This window comes from Athene noctua, chromosome 7 (assembly GCF_965140245.1).
Source record: "Athene noctua chromosome 7, bAthNoc1.hap1.1, whole genome shotgun sequence".
NCBI lineage: Eukaryota > Metazoa > Chordata > Aves > Strigiformes > Strigidae > Athene > Athene noctua.
In genome coordinates, this window is record NC_134043.1 from 45,387,190 (window position 1) to 45,411,932 (window position 24,743).

General features: G+C 46.6%; 3 protein-coding genes across 3 annotated transcripts; all 3 read left to right on the forward strand.

The window, feature by feature from the left end:
- The first annotated feature begins 1,114 nt into the window (after positions 1 to 1,114).
- On the forward strand, positions 1,115 to 3,599 carry LOC141962404 (dual specificity protein kinase CLK4-like). Its single transcript, XM_074910526.1, has 7 exons — positions 1,115 to 1,268; positions 1,348 to 1,442; positions 1,529 to 1,658; positions 1,807 to 1,889; positions 2,445 to 2,524; positions 2,747 to 2,837; positions 2,933 to 3,599. The coding sequence occupies exons 1-7, from the start codon at positions 1,115 to 1,117 to the stop codon at positions 3,140 to 3,142; spliced, it is 843 nt and encodes a 280-aa protein (XP_074766627.1). The 3' UTR covers positions 3,143 to 3,599.
- Positions 3,600 to 6,635: 3,036 nt separating this feature from the next.
- LOC141962688 (peptidyl-prolyl cis-trans isomerase-like 3) lies at positions 6,636 to 11,691 on the forward strand. Its single transcript, XM_074911056.1, has 6 exons — positions 6,636 to 6,737; positions 7,402 to 7,476; positions 8,256 to 8,349; positions 9,000 to 9,067; positions 9,521 to 9,639; positions 11,275 to 11,691. Exons 1-6 carry the CDS (start codon positions 6,636 to 6,638, stop codon positions 11,399 to 11,401), a joined length of 585 nt encoding a protein of 194 aa, XP_074767157.1. The 3' UTR covers positions 11,402 to 11,691.
- Positions 11,692 to 22,208: 10,517 nt separating this feature from the next.
- Positions 22,209 to 24,345, forward strand: LOC141962437 (dual specificity protein kinase CLK4-like). The gene is made up of 7 exons (XM_074910578.1): positions 22,209 to 22,362; positions 22,442 to 22,536; positions 22,623 to 22,752; positions 22,901 to 22,983; positions 23,539 to 23,618; positions 23,841 to 23,931; positions 24,027 to 24,345. Exons 1-7 carry the CDS (start codon positions 22,209 to 22,211, stop codon positions 24,234 to 24,236), a joined length of 843 nt encoding a protein of 280 aa, XP_074766679.1. The 3' UTR covers positions 24,237 to 24,345.
- Positions 24,346 to 24,743: the final 398 nt, after the last annotated feature.

A 24,743-nucleotide genomic window follows, 5' to 3' on the forward strand; every position in this document is an offset into this window, starting at 1 on the left:
ACCAGTCACTCTGGCCTTGGTGCGGGGCCGCACAGGGATTTTAGAGTAGCGTTCGGTTGCTGGTACAAAGTGCAATAAATGTGAACAAATAATTTCTACTAAAATACCCCTTAATTCTATGTTCATATTAAATTAAACATAATTTAATTTCAGTTGATAGCAAATTCAGTAACACCCCCAGCCTGGTAGAGGTCGGGGGCTGTGGTGGGGAGGGGCCTAGAGAATGTGGGGCGAAGCTGCACCCCCCCAGGCGGCACGCCTGGGGCCTGGACCACCCCAGGCCTGTATAATGAGTAAGCTCTCGGACGTCATGTTGCTCACCTTCAGGGATCATCTGTGACGATGCAGGGCCATTGGGTTCCAGCAGTGAGCACCTTACAGGTCACAGATGGATTTTGTGCTCGATGGCGGTTTTGCTCTGTGCAAGATAGCATGAAACTGGATTGTCTCTCTCGTCGCTCTAGAAGGCATCTGACACCTCAGTTACATTTGCACTACTGAAATGACTGAAGGTGGCCTGTCATTTTTGACTGATGGTCAGGTTAGGCCATGGGATGTGGAAGCTCCTCCAGGATTAGCCCGGCGTACATAAACACAAAGGGGAGGTGAACGGGGCCTTTAAGAATAGTACTGATATATAAGGTATGGAGTGTGTTTTCAAAATTTAAAGATTTAGTCGGTTTTGTGCAGTGATGAACCTTGATTCTATTCAGTCTGTATGTACTTAAAAAAACCCCTTTTCTGATGAGGTTGCCATTCTCATCAACAATGTATATGGTGACAATTACTGAATAGTCTTGGTTAAAACCGCTCCTCGTTCTAATCGCTGTTAAAACCTTGTCTTTTCAGGGCAGACAGACATGTAGCTGTGAAAATAGTAAAAAATGCTCCTGGGTACTCCGAAGCAGCTTATGGAGAAGTGCACGTGCTACAACACTTAAAAACGCTGGATCCCAACAATACACAGTGAGTAGACAAGGGCGGCTGTACTTTGTTTTGGCTTTTAAGATTTCTGTGACATCGCTTTCTGGGCCGTATGCCGTACGTATCTCAGCGTTCTACCACTTCTGTTGCAATTGATGGATTTTCCTGCTCTTGCAGCCACTGCGTCCAGATGTTGGAATGGTTTGAGCACCATGGGCACGTCTGCATGGTTTTTGAGCTGCTGGGGCTCAGCACCTTTGACTTCATTAGAGGGAATTGCTTCTTGCCATTTTCGCTGGAGCACATCAGACAGATGGCTTATCAGATCTGCAGATCTGTGAACTGTAAGTATGTTTCTTTTTTTTTGCTTTATTTGTTAGATTTTCTTTACAGAATTTGCTAACTGTGTGTGTTACCTTGCAGTTTTGCACCTGAACAAGCTGACACATACAGATCTGAAGCCAGGAAATATTTTACTTGTGAATTCAGACTACACAGAAGAATATAACCCCGAACTGGTAAGTTGCTGTCCTCTTCCCTACCTCCCCCTCGGCTCCGGTCTGGGTTTACTTGGTCACTTGCACCCCCTTGTGTGTCATTTCAGGAATGCGAAGAACGGAGACTAAAAAATACGGACGTCAAAGTTGCGGACTTCGGGAACGCAACGTATGATTTCGATTATCACAGCCCTTTGGTGTCTACAAGACCTTACAGAGCTCCTGAAGTGATCCTAGGTCAGTAGACATCTGTTCGGCTGCTCTTGAGCGTAGGACTTTCTGCCTGCTACGGAACTGCCACAGCTGTGTCGCCTGTCTCGAGCGCTCGAGCTGTGGAAGTGTTTGCAGTCTGATACACACGTGAACCTTCTGCATCTTTTCACAGCGCTGGGGTGGTCACAGCCATGCGATGTTTGGAGCATAGGATGTATCCTCATAGGATACTACCTTGGATACGCGGTATTTCAGGTAGGTAGCTGTGAAACTCCAAAGGATGCAGCGTGTATAATGCTCCTCAGCTTGGTGAAAATATGCTCCAGGGAGGTGGGGACTAAGGGGAAAGGTCTGTGCCAGAAATGAAGCTGCATTTCTCTGGAATGCCAACTTGAAGAGAACAGAAGCTGCAGGCACAAAGGAACGAACTTCCTCAGCAGAAGAGTGCTCCAAGTTGCTTCCAGTAAACACTGTGGCAGCAGCTTGATGGGAAGGATCACCCTGTGAACATTGGTAACACACAAGCCACACCAGTAACAGATGAGCTTCCTCTATCACCAAATATGCAGCAAATACCTGCATTCTGTCATCTTGACAGTATTGCTGAAACTTATCAACAAAGAAGAGAAAGGATAAGGCAGGGAAAAGAAACTTCAGTGCACTGTAACTTCCTTCAGGGAACAGATGACTAGAGCCTCTCTTTTTTCCTTAATCTGAAATGAGTTGCAGGGTACAGTCAAGAATGAAGTGTGGTTCTTGATAACTTCCTCTTAAGGACACACAAAAATGTCTCTCTCGCCTTCCTTCCAGACCAATGACGACAGAGAACACCTGGCCATGATGGAGCGAGTACTGGGGCCTTTGCCAAGGCACATGATAGAGAAAAGCAGGTAATTACATTTTCTGTGCCTGGACCGCTATAGTTTAAATATTTTCAGATTTGGCTTAACAGCACGTTTTTTAAGAAGTTTAATAAACTCGGATGCACCTTTGGCTGTACTTAACAAGCTGGCCACCTTTGTGGAACAGTCCCAGATCAGTTCCCAAGAACAAACGTGCTGATAAACTTCTAGCGAATCTTTGAATAACAAGCCCTGGTCTGTTTGTTTAAGGAAACACGAATATTTCCATCATGGCCGGCTGGACTGGGATGAACACAGTTCTGCTGGAAGATACGTCTCCAGTTGGTGTAATCCCCTAAAGGTAAGATGGCAGAGGGAAAAGGCGCTTGCGGAGAGCAGCTTTAAGTACAATTCCAATATTAAAACCCCCCATGTCGTGTTGTTGTCTTCCTGAAGGAATTCATGACCTGCCACAATTCGGACCACAGGAACCTCTTCGACCTTATTGAGAAGATGTTGGAGTACGACCCAGCCGAGCGCATTACTCTGGAGGAAGCACTGAAACATCCTTTCTTCTCGCCCTTGAAGCGGCAGAAAAGGAAGCTGCCTCCTGTAGCTGAGAAGGCTGATGCAGATGTTACACCAAAGAGACAAAAAAAATATTAATTCATAAACGTACAGGTTATTCATAAACGTACAGTTTTCCTGTTTTCTAGTGACTATTTTTATAAAGATCATGAAACAGCAACATAGTCTTTTACCTGTGAGATAGAGGTCAGCTTCCACTCCCTTCAGGATGCTGCTCCCAGACCCAGCACAGAGAGCAGCTTCGTCACTGGGGATGCTGCAGGACACAAGGGGCCACAGTTAAAGTCCTTTTCCTCTGTTCAGGCCTCACGTCAGTATTGCTATCGTTTCACAGTAACTACCACCTCCATTTTAGGGCCAATGAAAATTTGTTGGAGGAAGACACACATCTGTCAGCCTGAAAGAGTCATTGGGTTGATAAGGGTTTTTAACAAGGTTTTATAAGATTGCTGTTTTATAAGGCTGGATAACACTGATTTAGCGCATATCCTAAAGAGGTGCAACACAAAGATGCAAATATTGCACTTGAATCCATTCTCCCTGACCAGAAGTGATGACTGTTGTCTCTATTAGGCACAATACGGGATAAAAGTCCTTTGCAAACAGTGAGACTTGCACTTTATAAATTAAGGGTGGCGATTTAGAGTCAGTGGTCTAAACTTTGTAACCAGTGCTGCACCCGTTCCAACTACATCCAGTACCACAGTCATGCATCTGAAAATGTCCCCTAGTGTTCGTACCTGGTGTTCCTCACCAAGACAAATTCCCTAAAATACATTTAGGGTACTTAGAAGAATCATACTGGGGGGAAAAAAAGGGAAAAAAAAAAAAAGTCCTCAAATCATACTTGTAAAAGCTGGAAGAAAGGAAAATGAGGGAAGGTCCCCGCATAAAATGGCATATAACAACGAACCATTTAACGTTTTTTAAACGGAATCTCACCAAGGCCCTTTGTGAGCCAGTTATTGACTCCATGAGGTATGGCATCATACGCCGTATGCGGAGAGTAAATTCCAATCCTGTGCTCCAGGGCTCGGACCACCAGCCGTTCCTTCCAGGTCTTCCACGTTACTCGCTTGAGCGGTGTGAATACGGGAGGGTGGTAAGAAAGAATAAGGTCTGCCGCCTTGTGCACCGCCTCTTCCATCACCTCCTCGGTGAGATCGTTAGTGAGGAGGAGAGTGTTCACAGCGTGGGGAGGGCTTGGTTCCACCAGCAGCCCCACATTGTCCCAGCTTTCAGCCAGAGAGGGGGATGCAAAGTCACCGAGGGCAGAAACGAGCTCCCCGAGGTTCATGAGGGAGCGCGAGGGCAGGAGGCCCAAAGCGCGGAGGCAGCGGAGAGGCCGGCGAACCAGCTGAGTGCCGGGCAGCAGCATGCAGCTATCTGTAGAGGGGGCGAAACCACGCAGGAATAAGCCCTGGGAATTCGCTGGCTGGCAGAGCAGAGGGAAGAGTATTGCAGCGGCGAATGCCGCCCCGCTGACAGAGGGCAGCGCGGCCCGGCCTCCCCCCAGCAGGCGCTGCCGTCGGAGGCGCGCCGGCCGCGGGCTCTCCCTCCTGCCTCCGGGGCGCTCCCGGCGAAGCACCGAAACCGGCCCTTTAGAATCGTGCCAGAAACGTACGGAACTTGCCCCTCACCCATCCGCGCACGCTGCAACCGACCCGCGGGATCTAACCGGAGAAGCGTTTGCCTCTCGCGGGGGGGGAGGCGGGGGCCGGGGAAGCAAGCAGGACCGGGGCAGGCAGCCTCGAAGCGCCGCCGCGGGACCCCACGCTTACCTCACGCCGGATCGCAGCCGGAGCTGCAGAGCGGAACCTGCGCTCGGCCCGGCCCCGCCGCTTCCGCCGCGCTAGGGGGGCGGCCGCGGCCTCTTCGCCGCGCCGGGCCGGGCCGGCTCTGAGCCGCGGCGTGGGCAGCCCGGCCCCTTCCTGCCCGCCCGAGGGGAGCCGGAGAGCCGTTTCCCGGCGGCCGGCGCCGGGCCCGCGTCCAGCCTCGGCAGGTTTGTGCGAGGCCTCCGTGGGGCCAGGCGAGGGGGAGGGCGCCGGGGCGGCGCGGGAAGGCCGAGCTGGCGGCCGCGGGGATGGCGGGCGTCCTGGGTGGGTCGCTCGCCGGTGGAGGAGCCGGGCCGCGCCCTGCAGCAGCGGGGCGAGCGAGCGGAGCCGGCGTGCCGTGCGCGTAGGCCGTCGGAGCAAGTACCTCGCATCGGCAGGAAAGGAGCGGTAGCTCCGAGCCATCGCTGGTCAGGTGGGAGCCGAGGGCCGCTGGGTTGCGGGGAGCGCGCTCGTCCCTTGGGAGGCTTAACCGGCGGGTGCACAGCGCCGCGGTGCTCGTCCTGGCGGCCCGGTGCTCGTCCTGGCGGCCCGGTGCTCGTCCTGTCGGCCCGGTGCTCGTCCTGTCGGCCCGGTGCTCGTCCTGGCGGCCCGGTGCTCGTCCTGGCGGCCCGCCACCCTGGCAGGCAGTAGCCGGGGTGAGGGGCCGGGCCGCGGCGGGCGGGTCCGCCGGCGCCTGCCTGAGGCCTCGCCGAACCTGGGGGCTGCCCAGGGAGGGCAGCACACGCAGAACAGAGTGGCCTCTAAAGCTCTTGATTTCCACAGAACTGCGGTTTATCGTCATCCTTCCAAAGGCTGTTATTTGAAACTACTACTACGATAAAGGCAGTCTGATCCGGTGCTCGAACGCAGGTAGCTGTCTGTTGCAGATACTGGCAGCTGTCAGAAGGTGGCTCCGAATCACACCTCCCTTTAGGAACTGGCATGTGGCTTTTCTCTGTTAATTTCGGTCATTTATAAAAAAATACTCTTTGGAAAAGCTGAGATTGCTTCGTATAGACCTTCATCCTAGGAGAGGGTTTTTTGCCCCCACCCCTCTTTCTACGTTATTTTGTTCTGCTCCTTTCTAGTTCTTTACATGCTGCATAGTTACAAGTAAATTGCAATAAAATGTTTATCCACAGAGTCGCTTGAATGGCACTGTAAAACTGTGTGCTTTAAAAGCATAGGACCACACAGATATTTCAGAATCAAAAAGAACTGTGGACTGTTAGGAAAAAGCCCAACGGGTTTCATATGTTCATATGTTTTCTTTGCAGAAAATTGCTGTAGACGATCTACCTCAGCTTTTGAATAAGCAGACATGGTGAGAACAATAGCCCTTTCTATATATTTTAATTCTTCCTGAAATGGTCATCTAGTGGAAACTGAATATCTGCTCTGCATCTCAAAGGAATACGCATTTTATTCTGCTGTGAAGAACTGGTAATGAAAAGTTTAGGTTTTCATTTCAGACTTCTAACGAGATATTGTAGAAAGGAAAATAGGACAGGTTACATTGGTCTAAAATATAATTAGACCTTCAGTTCTCAGAGCCTAAATTTTAATCCTACTTTGGCCAATATTTGGTAATCCAGTTTGGTTTCTTTTACCATGGAAGCATTGTTCAGGTCGCAAACACACAGTCCTGCTTGAGTGTATGTAACCTACACTTGCAGGCATTTACAGTTTTTGCAAATCAGGAAACGAAGGTAAGACCGTGTGTCTTAAACTGTCCATACACCTCTTAGAGCATCTTCATGGACATTGTAGACTACTATCTTCACTTCTTCACTCGTATACTTCTGGGAAAGTATGCCAGTATCGGCATGATGCTGATTTTTCTTGTACGCTTCTCCCGAGTATAAACCCACAGTATCTTTTTTTTTTTTTTTGCATAGTTTAGCACTTTCCATAGGAGTACTGTGATATATTTGGCCTATAGAGATATATTTGCTTAGGTGGATGGGTAGCTGCCATTTTAAATTTTGTGAAGGTTATTTATAAATTCTTAAGAAAAGTGTGTCATTGTGCAGATTTGCTTGTTTGTGAAGGCAGATTTTATGTGGTGCCATTCAGAACTAGCCTTATCACTCAAAAGGCTTCTGGCAACTAACACACATCAGTTGTTCCTCTGACTGTAAAGCAGTGAGGTGTGTGTGCCACACTATCACCTGAAATGGAGAAAACCTCGATTCTTCAACTTTGCAATGCAGTGACTGTGCAGGTGCAGTTTGCAAATGATTAATGTATCTCTGGAGTGTAACAGCGTGAAACAGAGCTGCTGCATTCCTGTGCTGAACTTGATGTGTCCTGAAACTAAATGAGACCAAGTGCTTTCTGGTCATTTCACTGGAAACGAGGAAGAGGAAGGTTTCTGACAGTAGCCTTGCCTGTGGCCAAATAGCGGAACAGTGTTTATATGCATGTAACGTTTGCGTATGTTCTTGGTGGTGCTAGGACATCAAACTGAGTCTGTTAGTATTTCGTTGCTGATTTCATTATTATTTTCTGCCTCTTGCCCAGGCTGTCACGCTGCATACTGACGTAGGCGATATTAAAATTGAACTGTTCTGTGAGCGGACACCAAAGACCTGCGAAGTAAGTCAAGTAACAGAAGCGGGATTGCCTAGTGTCAGAACAAAGCAGTAGAAATAGTGAAGACTGTAGAGGAGGTGAAGTGGCTTTTGCAATTCATCTTTTCACGTAACAGAATACTAATATTTTAAGCCGGTACAGTGCCTATGCCACTTGTGGAAATCGTGCACTGTGTCATACTGCCTAGAGCTTTGCTGCCCGTTTCTCACCAGATGAAGTTTAGCCAAGGGCCACTTCTCTTCAAGTTCCAGCATCTCCCAAAGTGCCCTTTGCCCTTATGGGGAAATACGGCACATGGCCTGGGATTCCCCAGTTTCCCTGGGTTTGCTCACACTTGCAGAGATTTGGTTTTAAGAGAGTGACAATCGCTCCCAGTTTGTCAGAGGCCCCAGGTTTTCCTTTCTGCAATAAACTTAAGCTTAAATTCAAATAATTGACCTTTTAACTAATAAAACTGAGGCATGAAGTTGTTGATTACAAAATTGACATTTACAAAATGTTGAATGAGAGTGATGCTTCTGAGCATGTCTTAGGCTTCTTGTTTGCTCCTCAAGTCAGACAGCCTTGTGCTGTAAGCGTTATTTAAAATCCTTTGTGACACTGTCAAAGGGGCACATTAACTATAATTTGCTTATGACTGTTCTGTGGCAATTGGAATTCAGGTGGTCACCACGCAAAGCAGAGGCAAAAGGGTTAGACTTGGTCTTGCCAGTGCTGTCATTTTAGTGAGAGGATATTTGTTTCTGAATTGTTTGTTAATGTGGTGTGTTTCACTTCCTTAGAATTTCCTGGCTCTTTGTGCTAGTAACTACTACAATGGATGCATATTTCACCGGAATATAAAGGGCTTCATGGTTCAGACAGGAGATCCATTAGGTAAATTCTTCTGTTCGGGTCTCTCTATAGGAAAATAAAATATAAATAAAAGGAAATTCTAAGTATGAAAGTTTAAAACCAAAATGTAAACAAAGTAAAAGTAAAATATAAGAATTATTGTTTTGTTGACAGAGGGTTTTATGGGGAGATTAGCTTTCTGTGATGAGTTTACAGAGGAGCAGCCATTACCCTAGTTCTAAATAAACATGCAGTAGTAAAGCATTCTACAGACTTTTCCAGCTGTTTCCACTAAATATGATGGTTCTGCTGGCTCACCAGAGGTGGAACGGGTAGCAGTTGCTATTGTGGTTTCTCTGATTTCTGCCTGAAAGGCTACACTGCCTTTAAAGCATTTGGGGGAAATGTCCCAGACAGCGTCAACTGTTTGGGGGAAAATCCGATTCAACTTCGGGTTTGTACTCATACTGAATTTAATTTGAGGATATGTCAGTGCCTTGTTCTGCTACTTAATAGATGTCCCTTATTTAGAGTTATGTCTCTGCTGAGTAACAAGACACGAGCACCTGATCCCTGCCTCAAATGAATTACAGGCTATCTGTGGTCTTTGTTGTAAAATGTTATAACAGTACATTATTTCTAGAATTTTCAGTCTGAAAATCCAGTAGTGTATTGTGGTGCTTCTTTGTCAGGCACTGGGAAAGGAGGTAACAGCATCTGGGGCAAGAAGTTTGAAGACGAATTCAGCGAATACCTGAAGGTATTTCTGTGCTCGCAATATGCGGTTATTTTCATACGGATTTTCCTTACGGATTGGAGAACGCTCAGCATTGTGTTGTACTGTATTAAATACCTTTCTATTAACTGTGAAGCAAAGTCTAATCCTGCAATAAAGGGATAGAAAGCTTCTTGTTAGAAGGGGAACAGGCATTTCTGTACTTGGCAAGTTAAGTTTGAGGGTTTTCGTCACCAAGAACAGAAGTAGAAAGAATTTGTAAGTGCTTTTCATGTTCTGAAGGGAAAGAAGTAATTTTTCATTGTAAGGGCAATTTTGAGGAGCTAATTATGGACTGTGTTGGAATATATTTGCAGTCGAGATTTTTTTCCTGATAATGGTATTGAAGCAGAGTACTAAGTCACAGAGCACTTCGTGCAGGCTAAAGCCCTGCTTCTACACATGTGTATCCATGTTGAGGTTTTTCCCTTCTTTCAGCACAGTGTCCGTGGGGTAGTTTCAATGGCAAACAATGGCCCAAATACCAATGGATCACAGTTCTTCATCACTTACGGCAAGCAACCGCACCTAGACATGAAGTACACTGTGTTTGGAAAGTAAGTGATCCGACTGCAAGCCACCGTACCATAGCGTGTGGAGGATCTGAATATTTCAGGGCACATGCAATGCAAATTTAGAAGCTTCTGGTTCTAAACCTGTTTAAAATATTGGCTGTATATATGTAAATGTATGCTCTTGCACTGTCACCAGAATTAGTTGCTCGAAAATGCCACTCCCTTCTTCACTGCAGGGAATAAGGATATTAAAAATTACCTCAATAATGGACCATTCTTTTTCTTCTTCTCTGCCTCCACACCCCCCCCCCCCCCCCCCTCAGTTATTCCAGCTTGCCTTTTCATCCATGGCCAAAGGGCTGCAGCCTGATTTTCAGCAAACTGCAGAACAACTGGATACATGGTTGTAGGGTTTACTGAGAAACAAGAATCTGATCTGGGACTGAATCTGGCAATGGGTGTGGTACTGATGATTGTACTTCTGTTTAGGTGGAACTGTCTGTTGGTCAGATAAAAACCACAGAGCTTGTTTAAGATGCATCATTATTTAAAACATTCTTAATAGACACTACTGATAATGGATCCTTAAAGCAAATGTTCGATTTTTGAGTCTTTCAGATTCTGCTTTTTCTATCTCAAAATCATGGTAGTCTTTTCTTTTGCTTGTTAAAAAGTCTCTACTGTACAAGTGAATCTGCTGAGAAAAAGTTGCCTTTATTAAATGGAGTAAAATATTCAAAGGAAACTATTGAAATGTGAAAATACAATTTTCTATCAAATGTATTGTTTATAGGCATCTAAATACAGGTGTTCCCTTCATTTCTGAGTTGTTTAGAAGTGTGATTGACAGTAGGTGTTTTAGACTTGTTAGAAAAGAGTAGAGGCTCTGACAGGGGAACTTTGCCAGGTTTTCTGTGGCAGTTTTAAGATACTCCAGCTGCAGTTGCAGAATCAGCAGGACAGCACATGCAGCCCCTGCTGGCCTGCAGTCCCGGCGTCCTAGATTCAAAGCGTTGATGAATGTGACTGAACTGAACTGTGAACAGCACAAGGTGTTTTCTGCCAAGTCCGTTACTGGGAAATAAACTATCAAGGTTTACCAGAGCTAGTTACTTAAACAAAAAAAATAAGAGGTTTATTACAACAATCTCTCTTGCCACTTCTTCAGCCTGACAGGAGATCCGAAAGCTTAAGCATGTTTGTACCACTAGATTTACACAGTTATTTATGATTCGGTCCAATCTTGTCTTTGAGTCAGAAGGTTAGAAATGATAGTTTCACATTTGGAAATGGATTTTCCGGCCATCGGATTTCCGTCATTCACAGTGAAGTTTTGGTATGGAGAGCAGCTTGCTGCTACTGAAACCTACGGTATGATTGGTCGGTCCTGCCTGCCAGGAAGTGCAGCCAGGGTCTTTATACAGCTACGGCTGGTGTAAACTATGATACTGTCAGGTCAGTGGGAATTGTTTGTGCTTTTCAGCAGAATCTGTCACGGGTGCTTAATATTTCCTTTCAAAATATATGCCATATATAATGTTTTGGCAGTCTTACTTGTACCATTTGCTTGCAAAGTCTTTGCCCTGTGATACTTCACTGTAAACTGCTTTGAGATATCTCAGCTGTGAAATCTAAATCATTATTAGGAGATTCCCAGCATTTCTGCTTTTCTTCCAGAGTTATTGATGGCTTGGAGACCCTGGATGAGCTGGAGAAGCTGCCTGTGAATGAGAAAACCTACCGACCTCTCAATGAGGTTCGCATTAAAGATGTGTCGGTTCATGCCAACCCTTTTGCTCTGTAGCCACAGAGTGCCTCGACGCATTCTTTAGAGACTGGTCAGATGGACTGCTGGATTATGGAGTTTGAAGTGCCATTAAAGAGGGTTACTTGAGCTGGATCGTACCTTTGTTCCTTTTGAATCCTTTGAATGCAGGATTTTCAGGAGTTGTGACATTGTTTGGGAGTTGTCACAGAAAAGTCTTGTGCTTTAGAAGTCAGTTTTTCCAGAGTATCTTCTAGTATTTTGATTTTTAAACATTGCTTTTAATACTTGTAAAACAAGACTTTTAAAAATACATTTTTTCCGCCCCCAATCTTTTGTTTTCTGCCTTATCTTTCTTAGCGATACTATGTTGAAACAATGTCCTTTTCTACGATTTCATACTCCCGGTTTTCTGAAACTTTCTCGTGTAAATTCTAACTTTACTGGTTTTTAGAAAACTGACTAAGATGTGCAGTGTTTTCCCTTAGGCGAGAGCAGTGTCGTAGACGAAACCTTTCTCTCCTAGAGGATTAAAGACCGTGTTTAGAGGAGTGCTTGCTCTTGCGCTGCTGTGTGGGAATGGTAACCTCTTCAGCCTCCCCAGCAGGTAGATCGGAAACAATCGCTTCTGCCTCTGGCACAGCACTTCTGGTATGAAAGAGTGTTGGTGTCTTTACATAGCTGTTGACCAAAACTAGGTAGCGTTTGGTCTTACTTGACACCAAATGTTGTTGGACTCAAGAAAATCTGCAAGAAAGTAGAGAGGTATCTGAATATTGACTTGTCAAGAGGAAGCATAAAATACATGCATACTTATGCGTGTGTTTGGGTGCATGTATGTATATTGCTGATCCTATGCTCAAGTCACTTGGTATAGTAAGCATAAAATAACCTGACTTCAGCAGGGAAAAAAGAGTGATTTGTATGCATCAGAAAAGCAGTTCTCCACCTTGAGTATACTGGGAAAAGCAGAATGTTCTACTCTTCCGTGTTGTAGATTTCAAACATGTATTTTTGCATCAGTTTGTTTTCATAAAGCAGGAAAAAGTCAACTCATTTCCACGGAGACTCTATAATATGTAGAGGCGAGAGGGTATATTTCCAGTTCCAGCTGTGCATGAAAGACCTGGACAGGAGAGTACCCACAGTTCCTGCATCCAACTCCCACCATTCCCGCAGTCCTCTTGGGACTCAGCATCACTTCGCAAAGTTCGTTCTCATATATGTGCCTTGTAATCCTTGGGAGGTCCGGGTCCATCTGACCTGCAGTCTGTTTCAGACCAGTATTTCCTGTTCTGAGACTTCCCTCTCAAAATAAAGAGGAGAACTTACTGAAGAGGAAGGCAAAGGTATGCGGGATACAGATAACTGAGGCATTAATGAGTCAAGTTAATCAGTACCCTCTCTGGGACAAAGTTGCTATATTGTGTAGGAAGTGTTACTTAAAGCTCCTAGCCCATGCTGCAGACTTAATACATTTTACCCTAATAACTCAGTCAGGTAAAGGATTTAATTATTTTAGCTCTGTGCTCTTTGCCATATGACTGGTGGTAAGAGAAAGTAGACAGAAGCATGCAACTGCACGTTTGACTGCCACGCTGACACTACCGCCACGCAGAAGGAAGGACAAACGGTAAACTTTCCGACAGTGCAAAGGAATCGGTAATTTAAAATGCTGACACCTAGCGCTCAACTGGAAACAATTTCTGGCCCATTTTTTCCCTATGCAAAAAGAAGTCTGTTATGTGAAATGTGTGAAACACAGGGATGTTGGAGAACGGCTTGCCGAGAGCAAGGCCGTGGTTCTCTGCAGGAGCTGGTCACAGCCGCCTGAGGTAAACAGAGGAAAAAACCCCGGGTACAGTTATGCCTAACAAAGGACTGTTATGTTAACAAAGAGAGAAACTGAGGTACACAATGGCCTTGATGGTAAAAACCACCTGGGGAAAAAAAGGCGGGTCAGAAGAGGGAAGATGCTGTGACAGATCTGAAATGCCACAAGGGGCCGGGACATTATAATGTAGCCTGTTACATGTGTCCAATAGATCTGTGAGTAGTAGGCATGGTTATTGTAGAGCGCTTATAGAAGGGGTGATTTCTTTCAATAAAGCTGAAGCTTGCTCTGTCCTTCACATTGAATCGGCTGCTTGCTTCCTCCGCCCGCCGCAAGTGGCGCGCCGAACAGGGTTACCCGAACCCTGCTTTTCCACCGAACGGAACCCGGGAAGCGGCGGAACGGATTTTCGGAGCAGGAAGGCGATAAGGTCGCTGCCTGGTGCAGTAGACGTGTGCCGTCCCCTGAAGCGCCGGGATTTGTAAGTCTGACATTGGAGCAGCGGATCCACAATATTGCTTCAGGGGGTACTGCGAACCGAGGGGGCTACTGAGGAATCGGCCGCAGCCGTATAACCGGGAAAGGCCATAAGGAATTATATAATGAAGGCTGAATTTGGGGAAACCTAGGAAAAGCCAGCACTGGTCGTTAGCTACTGATCGGATATTCCTGAAGGTCGTCAAGCTGCGATACAGGAAAGGAATTAAAAGAAGTCTGCCCAGGCAGGAACAAGGAACAAGAGGTAGCCCTAAGACTTTTTGCTTTTTAGAAAAGCGGGGAGTAAGTCCGATAAAAAACTTAGCCGCGCTGATTGGTCTGGGCAAGGCTAAGGGACACTTTAAAGAGCCAAATTTATTGTTTGAAGAAGCAGAATGGTGTGATAATCTTTTAGACCCTGATGCTGTAAATCCTGAAAAAGAATCTGAACTGTCTGGTCTGTGTCCTCCCTTAACTGAGAGTGATCCGTAGGTAAAAGTGAGGCGAAAAAAAACCTTGGCGCAAGGGAATATGGACATGGCAAGAAAAATTCTTACTCCTGTAAGCTATGAGCCGAGTCGCCAGCCACGGTGGGAAAAACGGCATTTTTCTGTTATTCAAGATTTAGAGAGAAGCATTAATAAGGACGGGCTGCAAAAACTCAGACTACACCAGCTGTACTGGAGGCGATGGCTCAGGGATATCGACTGGCCCCATAAAAATTGGCTAACACTTTTAAGAAAAACCGTCATTCACGCCGGCACGGCACTCTACCTGGAAAACCGAGCGTGTAGATCTCGATGTTTAACATTCGGAGCTGGCGGCGGCGGCCCGGGGCCTCCCCGACCCCCCCGCGGAGCGGCCGCCTGCGGCTGAGCCCGGCACCGCGCTCTCGGCACCCCCCGCCAAAAGCGGCAGGGGGATGCGGCACAGGCTTAGTGTTCTTAACGGAGTCCTCGTATTGGTGATAGCTGTCACTCTCCGATGTGAGTGATGAGTGTCAGGAGCTCCTCTGTGTGCCCGTGTGTGTGTGTGTGTGTGTGTGTGTGTGTGCCCGTGTGTGTTTCTCCGCCCAGGGAAGCGGCCGGCCAGGAACTGCAGGGTCCTAGTGCCCGCCCGCTGGGGCATCGGTGCGGCGGTTGGTTCGGGCTCAGTGTTCTCAGTGTTCCAGGTGAAATACCTCCTCCAGCAGGAGGCAGTCATTCTGTGTTGATTGTTGTTTTGAATTTAGGTGCATACTCTGCGGGGAGAGTGCACCTCTGAACCATCTGCCTAATGAAAATACTGTTAAAAAATCATCTGCAACCTTACAGGGGTTGTTTGTTTTACCAGGGGTTGTAGATGCTGATTAGGAAGAGAAAAATCAAAATTATGGTCTGTACCCCTGTGTTCTGTAACAAAAAAGTAAAAAATTGTTCAGGTTGTTAAAGAAGCTGCAATTACTCAGGATTTGGATCAGCAGGTACCCTTTAAATATTTTTGGACTGAAACAGTAACACAAGGTTAACTTCTGGTAAAATTGTACTCTCGTTAAAGCTAAAAAATCTGTCGAGCTGACAGGCATTTTAGATACCGGTGCAGATGTGACCATAATATCTGTGAGCAGATTGGCTGTTAGCCCTGGTACCTCAAATGCTTTTCAGGGTTGGTGTCATGCTGTAGCAATTTAAAGCAAGGATCTCCTTCATATAAGAGGCCCAGAAAATTGGGTAACAAGTATTCATCCATTTATATTAAAAACCCCTATTGCATTTTGGGGTCATAAGTGTATGACTCAATGAGGAACTCACATTGGAGCAAATTTGTCTTAATCGCCACTGTAGCACAACCCACCCTGAAACCCACCCTGACACTAACACTCACCTTGTAAACCGAATCGCCTGTGTGTATTGTCCTGCAACAACTTAAAACTGTTATTAAGTCTTTAAAAGAGTTACAGACACTGTTAGGAGCCATACGTTGGATACAGCCGTCGTGGGCCTAACTCATGATGATCTGCATAGCTTATTTGGTATTTTGTGAAAAGATCCTTCACTGACATCACCCAAAGTACTTACAGAGAAAGCAAACCAAGATCTTCACCGTACAGGTAACAAGCATCGCAAGTACACTGCATTCCCCCAGGGGACAAGCCATCGTAGAAAGAACACGCTAAACCTTGAAAGTGCTTTTGCAAAAACAAAAGGGGGGAGAGATCTTGGCTCCAGGTCAACCATTTGCTCTGCTGTAAAACGCATGCATTTTTTCCACCAGAATGCCAGAGCAACACAAAAACGGTTTTTTTATCAAGCTAAAAACATCACTGCAACTTACCCCGAATACCAGACAGACTCCATCTCTTCAAACCTTTTAAACATCTCCCCTGTGTTACAGGTGCCACCAGTATTGTGTCGTTTTTTCATCACAGATACCAGATCGACAAGAAGTCCAGAGCAAAGCTCAAGTGTTAACAAAACCCTAGAAAGGGGTAACTGGGAAGGACCAGTTCCTTTAATAACCTGGGGAAGAGGTGATGCTGGTGTCTGCACAGGTCTCATCTCCAATGGTCACCGACAGGGTGTGTGCAACCACAGCTGAGGGTGAGAGGCAGCCAGCACTCGGGATCCAGCTGTGGGTGCCCCTGTGCTGACAGTTTGCGGTCTCTTTGACTGATCTTTTAAGCAGAATGTCTGAGTAATGTTTGCTACTGCAACAGGACAAACTACACTACAGTTGCCAATTCTTTTAAGAGAAAATGCTAACAGTAATTGCAACTCCTTAGTGAGATATATAGGTTTACTAGTCACTTGTGCCAAATGTAGTTTAGATAAAATATAGTTATTAATAAGGATAAGATGCTGTAAGAATGTGTGTATTCCACTTTCTTTGTTTAGTAATATTAAGAATTAAGAGCTCAAGTATTTAACCTTATTTAGAAACTCCCTTGGTTTTCCCCCTGGAGTACTGGCCAGGCTCCAGGTGGAACCCAACAGGAGGATGAAATCAGATGTTTCCGCTCAGAGAAAGTTGCCCGTTATTTTGGCCTGTTGCTTTAAAGGCTGGACCTGCTTGCAGCGACGCTGGATGCCTCACCTACGGATGGACGCATCACGTAGGGTTTCCAGTTTGTGAGGAAGGGCACTCTGAATTCTCGCTGCATCCAGGGTTCCCCAGCGATTGCGGATCTGAATGTTAGTACCGTATTTTCCTTACTGTTTATTTTTGTACTATTTAGTCATATCCCTTAAATATGGATAGTGAAATTAGTCTACTCTTTTTAATTAGAACTATTCTAAGTATGCTGCGTTTTGAAGTTTGTCTAACCCTTAACTGATACAGCTCTCAAACAAGTCTTGCAGGTGCCGCAGCAAAACAGAGAAAGGGGAGGGCTGGAAGGCATCGGCCTCACACAGCTCCTGACAAACAGCTAAGCTCTGATGAAGAACAGGCCTCGTAAGATAGATAAGAAACTGCAGAGTTGTGCCAAGGTGGCAGGGAAAGATCAATCAGACAGTAGGCATTTTGCCTGGGCTTAGCAACTGCTGCCGACCCATCCCAGACCTGTTTGGTATGGCATTTGTACTGGTCATTATGGTTGGTATAATCAGACAATCTGGCTGAGATGGCAAGATGTGACTCCTTCAGCAGTACCGGTGAATAGCACTAGGTTTTGTAGTGATGTTTATACAATGAATTTACATCTTGAAGAAGGAAGAGGGTTTAATAATGATTTGACTAAAAGGTTACCAATTATTAGATGTTTTTTTGTATTTACATGGAATACCAGTTTAAATTGTCATTGTCATCCTTTTAATGGTGTTGCGTGTGGAAGTGTTTTATGAGAACGATGGACTGAACAATAAAAGGGGTCTGGATCACTCAAAAACAAAAAGGGGGATCTGTGGAATGCCTGGGAAACAGCGGACATGTTATGAGTGATCCAGACTGAGGGCATCACTGTAATCAGGCTGTAGCTGTTGGGAAGAACAGCGGCAAGGCCGAGAGGATGAGAAACTGCGTGAGTAGCAAAGAAATAAGGATGCTGGTCTGTGGGAAATAAGATGTTTGCCTAACAGAAGAACTGCGTGTGAACACCGTAACGGGACCAACCGTAGAGGGCGTGAAGGCTTGTGGACAGTAGTATAGAACCAATCCTAGTTTGTTTGCTTTCATGTGATTGCTCTTCGACAGTATGTGGGGTGCTTTGTACTCGATAAGGTACCTTCGACAGTTTAAGGCGCGCTGTGTTACAGAGTCGAGCTGCCATAGACTTTCTTTTACTTGCCCAGGGGCATGGATGTAAAGATTTTGATGGGATGTGTTGTTTTAATCTATCCGACCACAGTCGATTAATTCAAACCAATTACCATGGATGAAGCAACGTTTACAAAAAACACCAGTGGTTGTCAGTCCTTGAGACAAATGGTTACAATCTGTGTTTGGTCTGTCCCTATGGCTGCAAGGTCTGTTACAAGAAGGATTGCGGTGCTTAGGAATAGCACTATTGATTGTAGTAATTATTAAAATAGCATATAGTTGTATGATGACAAATATTAGTGAATTTATGCTTGTGCAGCCTGCACAAAAAGAAAAAAGGGGCAATTGTTGGAGAACGGCTTGCAGAGAGCAAGGCCATGGGTCTCTGCAGGAGCTGGTCACAGCCGCCTGAGGTAAACAGAGGAAAAAACCCCGGGTACAGTTATGCCTAGCAAAGGACTGTTATGTTAACAAAGAGAGAAACTGAGGTACACAATGGCCTTGATGGTAAAAACCACCTGAGGAAACAAAGGCAGGCCAGAAGAGGGACGATGCTGTGACAGATCTGAGATGCCACAAGGGGCCGGGACATTATAATGTAGCCTGTTACATGTGTCCAATAGATCTGTGAGGAGTAGGCATGGTTATTGCAGAGGCTTGTATAAGGGGTGATGTCTTTCAATAAAGCTGAAGCTTGCTCAGTCCTTCACGTTGAATCGGCTGCTTGCTTCCTCCGCCCGCCGCACAGGGACACCACGCAATTTGCTCTTTGGAGGATACATTAACTTTAGCCCCTTTTTTACCCCAAGCTGTACATTGAGGGCGATCCTATGGGACAGGATTGCGTCCTAGCGTTTAAAACACATCTGTTTTCCCTCTCGGAAAGGCTGACGGCCTTAGGGGCCCCCTCGCCGCCGGGCACCCCCCGCAGAGGTTCCGACGCGGCAGCGGCTCGGCCCAGCAGCTCGCCGGGGCCTGCGGGGCGTCGCGAGGCCTTCGCCCGCGTCGCGACGCCCGGGCGTGCCTCTGTGACGCGTCGCCGCGCTCCGGGCGGGCTCCTAGCAACGCCTTTTGGCGGCGGGCCGCGGGCCGCCACTCGCGGCGCCGAGCCCGGCCGCGGCAGCAGCGATGGAGCGCCGGAGCGAGCGCCGGGTGCCGGAGAGCGCGGCGGGGCCCTCCCGAGCCGCGGAGGTGGGGCGGCAGGAGGGGCGGCGCGTGCTCACTGCGGCCCCGGCGGCCGGCAGCGGAGGGGCGGCGCCGGGGGCGGGCGGGCGGGGCGGGGCCGGGAGGCCGGCTGCTGCTGTCGGCGGGGCGAGGGCGGCCGGCCGGCGGCCCGGCCCTCGTCCCTTGCCGGGCCGTGCCCACGGGCGCGGGCAGGTCGGGTGGCCGGGGCGCCCCTGCGCGCCCCGCTCCGTGCAGCCGGCGCGTTCTGTGCCCGAGCCTTGTTCCGTGGGCGGCTTAGTTTGGCCACACGGCTGGGTTTTTTTGTTTGCTTGGGGGTTTTTAGAGAGATTAGATAGGGAAGTATTAAATCGTTCACTTCCAAAAACAATACGGTCACTGAAATCCTCAAGTAAGATTCAGTGAACCCATCTTTTAAAAGAAAAACAACTGCGTTGTAATTTTTTGCTGCCTTGCCGCTCTGCGTATCTCACCTGAAAACCTGTTCCTTGCCACGTTTTCCTCCTGCAACATAAAGCCTGTGCCCTGTGAATTTCCAGGGACTGAATTTGAAAGTGCGCCTGCCAACTGACTGTGGCCTGGCGTGTATCTGAATGCCTGAATATCTCCCCGCTGAATGAATTTTGTTTTCGGACCTGAATTCACTCGGGTTTATTGATCGGCTGGACAATCTTGTTGCCGTTCCAGAAGAGTCCTCGAAGGAAAAGATCAAGGAGTGTAGAGGAGGATGAGGAGGGTCACCTGATCTGTCGGAGCGGAGACGTACTAAGCGGAAGATGTATAGAACATTCTTCAAAATTTATTAACTTTTCAGATAGATAAGTTCTTTTAGCGTAAGATGTGAGGGGCTTTGCAAGGCTTTTCTTTCTGTGTCTGGGGGTGGGAATTGTTTTTCTTTTCTGTAGAAATCAAATATATTTATTTTTTCTTTTTCCCTTTCCCTCCCCCCCCACCCCCCCCATAGTAAATGAAGTTAATGAACGTGGTAGAATGGGATCCCTGTAAATGTGCCTCGAGAGCTGTCCAATAACAGCTCTCAAACTAGGTATTTACAATTTAAAGCAGCACGGTCTAGAATAGCTTCGGGGATAGTACTTAGTGTTTTTGTGGGTTTTATTTTTGTTTGCTTGTGTTTTTTTAATAGCCGAGTAACTTGCAACTTTTGTGACTGAGGTTTTTTTCTTTATAGATGAGGTTATGGCTAGTTTGGGTGAAGGTACTTTTGGAAGAGTAGTGGAATGCATTGATCGCAGAGCGTAAGTCTTGACTTAAATACGGGTGATTTTTCTTACTGATGCTGTCACCGAGCGGGTCCTGAAGTGGGCGCCTTCGGATTGTGTCAGGTTTTACCTTTACTTCCTCATCTGCTGCTCTGTGTGTTTCTGAAAGGCTGCCACGGTTCCCAAACCGGGGTTGCTGCTCGTACAGCACCGGGAGGTGAGGGGTGTGCAGGACTGTGGTGGGCGAGGCGATGGGTGTGTCCTCTGCAGGTGCCCCCTGTTACCAAAAACTCGGAATAAAGAATTTATCGACACCAACAGCAGATAAGCAGACACTTCTTTATTGACGGCCGAGTGCGCAGGGGAGTCGTCTCACCGAGAGCGCACACCAAGCATCAAAACGATGCATCTTACGTAGAACTTACTCATACACGTTCGTTAAGTATTCATGCATAAACATATAATTTCTTGGAAACCATCCACATATTCTTCTCCTGTTTCTGATTATGTGCAGTGAAAGCTAGAAATGTCTAGAAATGGGTCTGGGGTGTAATACAGGTGGGTGGCCGCGATCTCCCCCCGCCGGAATTAGCTTCTGCTTAAGTTCACGGTTTCTTGGCCGGTACTCGCAAGCTGTTACAGTTGGTTTTCCTCGGTTCCCATCAATCCTAGACCCTGACAGCTACATGCATTCTTCTAGTTCTATGTATGCATTATAAATCAGGTTATAAATCAACCTGTGTTTGTTACCCAGGTTCCAAACGCTCCTACTGGTTAATTTTGACCAGTCACTCTGGCCTTGGTGCGGGGCTGCACAGGGATTTTAGAGTAGCGTTCGGTTGCTGGTACAAAGTGCAATAAATGTGAACAAATAATTTCTACTAAAATACCCCTTAATTCTATGTTCATATTAAATTAAACATAATTTAATTTCAGTTGATAGCAAATTCAGTAACACCCCCAGCCTGGTAGAGGTCGGGGGCTGTGGTGGGGAGGGGCCTAGAGAATGTGGGGCGAAGCTGCACCCCCCCAGGCGGCACGCCTGGGGCCTGGACCACCCCAGGCCTGTATAATGAGTAAGCTCTCGGACGTCATGTTGCTCACCTTCAGGGATCATCTGTGACGATGCAGGGCCATTGGGTTCCAGCAGTGAGCACCTTACAGGTCACAGACGGATTTTGTGCTCGATGGCGGTTTTGCTCTGTGCAAGATAGCATGAAACTGGATTGTCTCTCTCGTCGCTCTAGAAGGCATCTGACACCTCAGTTACATTTGCACTACTGAAATGACTGAAGGTGGCCTGTCATTTTTGACTGATGGTCAGGTTAGGCCATGGGATGTGGAAGCTCCTCCAGGATTAGCCCGGCGTACATAAACACAAAGGGGAGGTGAACGGGGCCTTTAAGAATAGTACTGATATATAAGGTATGGAGTGTGTTTTCAAAATTTAAAGATTTAGTCGGTTTTGTGCAGTGATGAACCTTGATTCTATTCAGTCTGTATGTACTTAAAAAAACCCCTTTTCTGATGAGGTTGCCATTCTCATCAACAATGTATATGGTGACAATTACTGAATAGTCTTGGTTAAAACCGCTCCTCGTTCTAATCGCTGTTAAAACCTTGTCTTTTCAGGGCAGACAGACATGTAGCTGTGAAAATAGTAAAAAATGCTCCTGGGTACTCCGAAGCAGCTTATGGAGAAGTGCACGTGCTACAACACTTAAGAACGCTGGATCCCAACAATACACAGTGAGTAGACAAGGGCGGCTGTACTTTGTTTTGGCTTTTAAGATTTCTGTGACATCGCTTTCTGGGCCGTATGCCGTATGTATCTCAGCGTTCTACCACTTCTGTTGCAATTGATGGATTTTCCTGCTCTTGCAGCCACTGCGTCCAGATGTTGGAATGGTTTGAGCACCATGGGCATGTCTGCATGGTTTTTGAGCTGCTGGGGCTCAGCACCTTTGACTTCATTAGAGGGAATTGCTTCTTGCCATTTTCGCTGGAGCACATCAGACAGATGGCTTATCAGATCTGCAGATCTGTGAACTGTAAGTATGTTTCTTTTTTTTTGCTTTATTTGTTAGATTTTCTTTACAGAATTTGCTAACTGTGTGTGTTACCTTGCAGTTTTGCACCTGAACAAGCTGACACATACAGATCTGAAGCCAGGAAATATTTTACTTGTGAATTCAGACTACAGAGAAGAATATAACCCCGAACTGGTAAGTTGCTGTCCTCTTCCCTACCTCCCCCTCGGCTCCGGTCTGGGTTTACTTGGTCACTTGCACCCCCTTGTGTGTCATTTCAGGAATGCGAAGAACGGAGACTAAAAAATACGGACGTCAAAGTTGCGGACTTCGGGAACGCAACGTATGATTTCGATTATCACAGCCCTTTGGTGTCTACAAGACCTTACAGAGCTCCTGAAGTGATCCTAGGTCAGTAGACATCTGTTCGGCTGCTCTTGAGCGTAGGACTTTCTGCCTGCTACGGAACTGCCACAGCTGTGTCGCCTGTCTCGAGCGCTCGAGCTGTGGAAGTGTTTGCAGTCTGATACACACGTGAACCTTCTGCATCTTTTCACAGCGCTGGGGTGGTCACAGCCATGCGATGTTTGGAGCATAGGATGTATCCTCATAGGATACTACCTTGGATACGCGGTATTTCAGGTAGGTAGCTGTGAAACTCCAAAGGATGCAGCGTGTATAATGCTCCTCAGCTTGGTGAAAATATGCTCCAGGGAGGTGGGGACTAAGGGGAAAGGTCTGTGCCAGAAATGAAGCTGCATTTCTCTGGAATGCCAACTTGAAGAGAACAGAAGCTGCAGGCACAAAGGAACGAACTTCCTCAGCAGAAGAGTGCTCCAAGTTGCTTCCAGTAAACATTGTGGCAGCAGCTTGATGGGAAGGATCACCCTGTGAACATTGGTAACACACAAGCCACACCAGTAACAGATGAGCTTCCTCTATCACCAAATATGCAGCAAATACCTGCATTCTGTCATCTTGACAGTATTGCTGAAACTTATCAACAAAGAAGAGAAAGGATAAGGCAGGGAAAAGAAACTTCAGTGCACTGTAACTTCCTTCAGGGAACAGATGACTAGAGCCTCTCTTTTCTCCTTAATCTGAAATGAGTTGCAGGGTACAGTCAAGAATGAAGTGTGGTTCTTGATAACTTCCTCTTAAGGACACAGAAAAATGTCTCTCTCGCCTTCCTTCCAGACCAATGACGACAGAGAACACCTGGCCATGATGGAGCGAGTACTGGGGCCTTTGCCAAGGCACATGATAGAGAAAAGCAGGTAATTACATTTTCTGTGCCTGGACCGCTATAGTTTAAATATTTTCAGATTTGGCTTAACAGCACGTTTTTTAAGAAGTTTAATAAACTCGGATGCACCTTTGGCTGTACTTAACAAGCTGGCCACCTTTGTGGAACAGTCCCAGATCAGTTCCCAAGAACAAACGTGCTGATAAACTTCTAGCGAATCTTTGAATAACGAGCCCTGGTCTGTTTGTTTAAGGAAACACGAATATTTCCATCATGGCCGGCTGGACTGGGATGAACACAGTTCTGCTGGAAGATATGTCTCCAGTTGGTGTAATCCCCTAAAGGTAAGATGGCAGAGGGAAAAGGCGCTTGCGGAGAGCAGCTTTAAGTACAATTCCAATATTAAAACCCCCCATGTCGTGTTGTTGTCTTCCTGAAGGAATTCATGACCTGCCACAATTCGGACCACAGGAACCTCTTCGACCTCATTGAGAAGATGTTGGAGTACGACCCAGCCGAGCGCATTACTCTGGAGGAAGCACTGAAACATCCTTTCTTCTCGCCCTTGAAGCGGCAGAAAAGGAAGCTGCCTCCTGTAGCTGAGAAGGCTGATGCAGATGTTACACCAAAGAGACAAAAAAAATATTAATTCATAAACGTACAGGTTATTCATAAACGTACAGTTTTCCTGTTTTCTAGTGACTATTTTTATAAAGATCATGAAACAGCAACATAGTCTTTTACCTGTGAGATAGAGGTCAGCTTCCACTCCCTTCAGGATGCTGCTCCCAGACCCAGCACAGAGAGCAGCTTCGTCACTGGGGATGCTGCAGGACACAAGGGGTCACAGTTAAAGTCCTTTTCCTCTGTTCAGGCCTCACGTCAGTATTGCTATCGTTTCACAGTAACTACCACCTCCATTTTAGGGCCAATGAAAATTTGTTGGAGGAAGACACACATCTGTCAGCCTGAAAGAGTCATTGGGTTGATAAGGGTTTTTAACAAGGTTTTATAAGATTGCTGTTTTATAAGGCTGGATAACACTGATTTAGCGCATATCCTAAAGAGGTGCAACACAAAGATGCAAATATTGCACTTGAATCCATTCTCCCTGACCAGAAGTGATGACTGTTGTCTCTATTAGGCACAATACGGG

Bases quoted from the DNA above. Each gene is read 5' to 3' on its own strand.
- LOC141962437 (XM_074910578.1), top strand. From the start codon at position 22,209: ATGTTGGAATGGTTTGAGCACCATGGGCATGTCTGCATGGTTTTTGAG. The intron at 22,984-23,538 runs GTAGGTAGCTGT...CCTTCCTTCCAG, and splicing joins TTGGATACGCGGTATTTCAG to ACCAATGACGACAGAGAACA. The intron at 23,619-23,840 runs GTAATTACATTT...TGTTTGTTTAAG, and splicing joins CACATGATAGAGAAAAGCAG to GAAACACGAATATTTCCATC.
- LOC141962404 (XM_074910526.1), top strand. From the start codon at position 1,115: ATGTTGGAATGGTTTGAGCACCATGGGCACGTCTGCATGGTTTTTGAG. The intron at 1,890-2,444 runs GTAGGTAGCTGT...CCTTCCTTCCAG, and splicing joins TTGGATACGCGGTATTTCAG to ACCAATGACGACAGAGAACA. The intron at 2,525-2,746 runs GTAATTACATTT...TGTTTGTTTAAG, and splicing joins CACATGATAGAGAAAAGCAG to GAAACACGAATATTTCCATC.
- LOC141962688 (XM_074911056.1), top strand. From the start codon at position 6,636: ATGGACATTGTAGACTACTATCTTCACTTCTTCACTCGTATACTTCTG. The intron at 7,477-8,255 runs GTAAGTCAAGTA...TCACTTCCTTAG, and splicing joins GGACACCAAAGACCTGCGAA to AATTTCCTGGCTCTTTGTGC. The intron at 9,640-11,274 runs GTAAGTGATCCG...CTTTTCTTCCAG, and splicing joins AAGTACACTGTGTTTGGAAA to AGTTATTGATGGCTTGGAGA.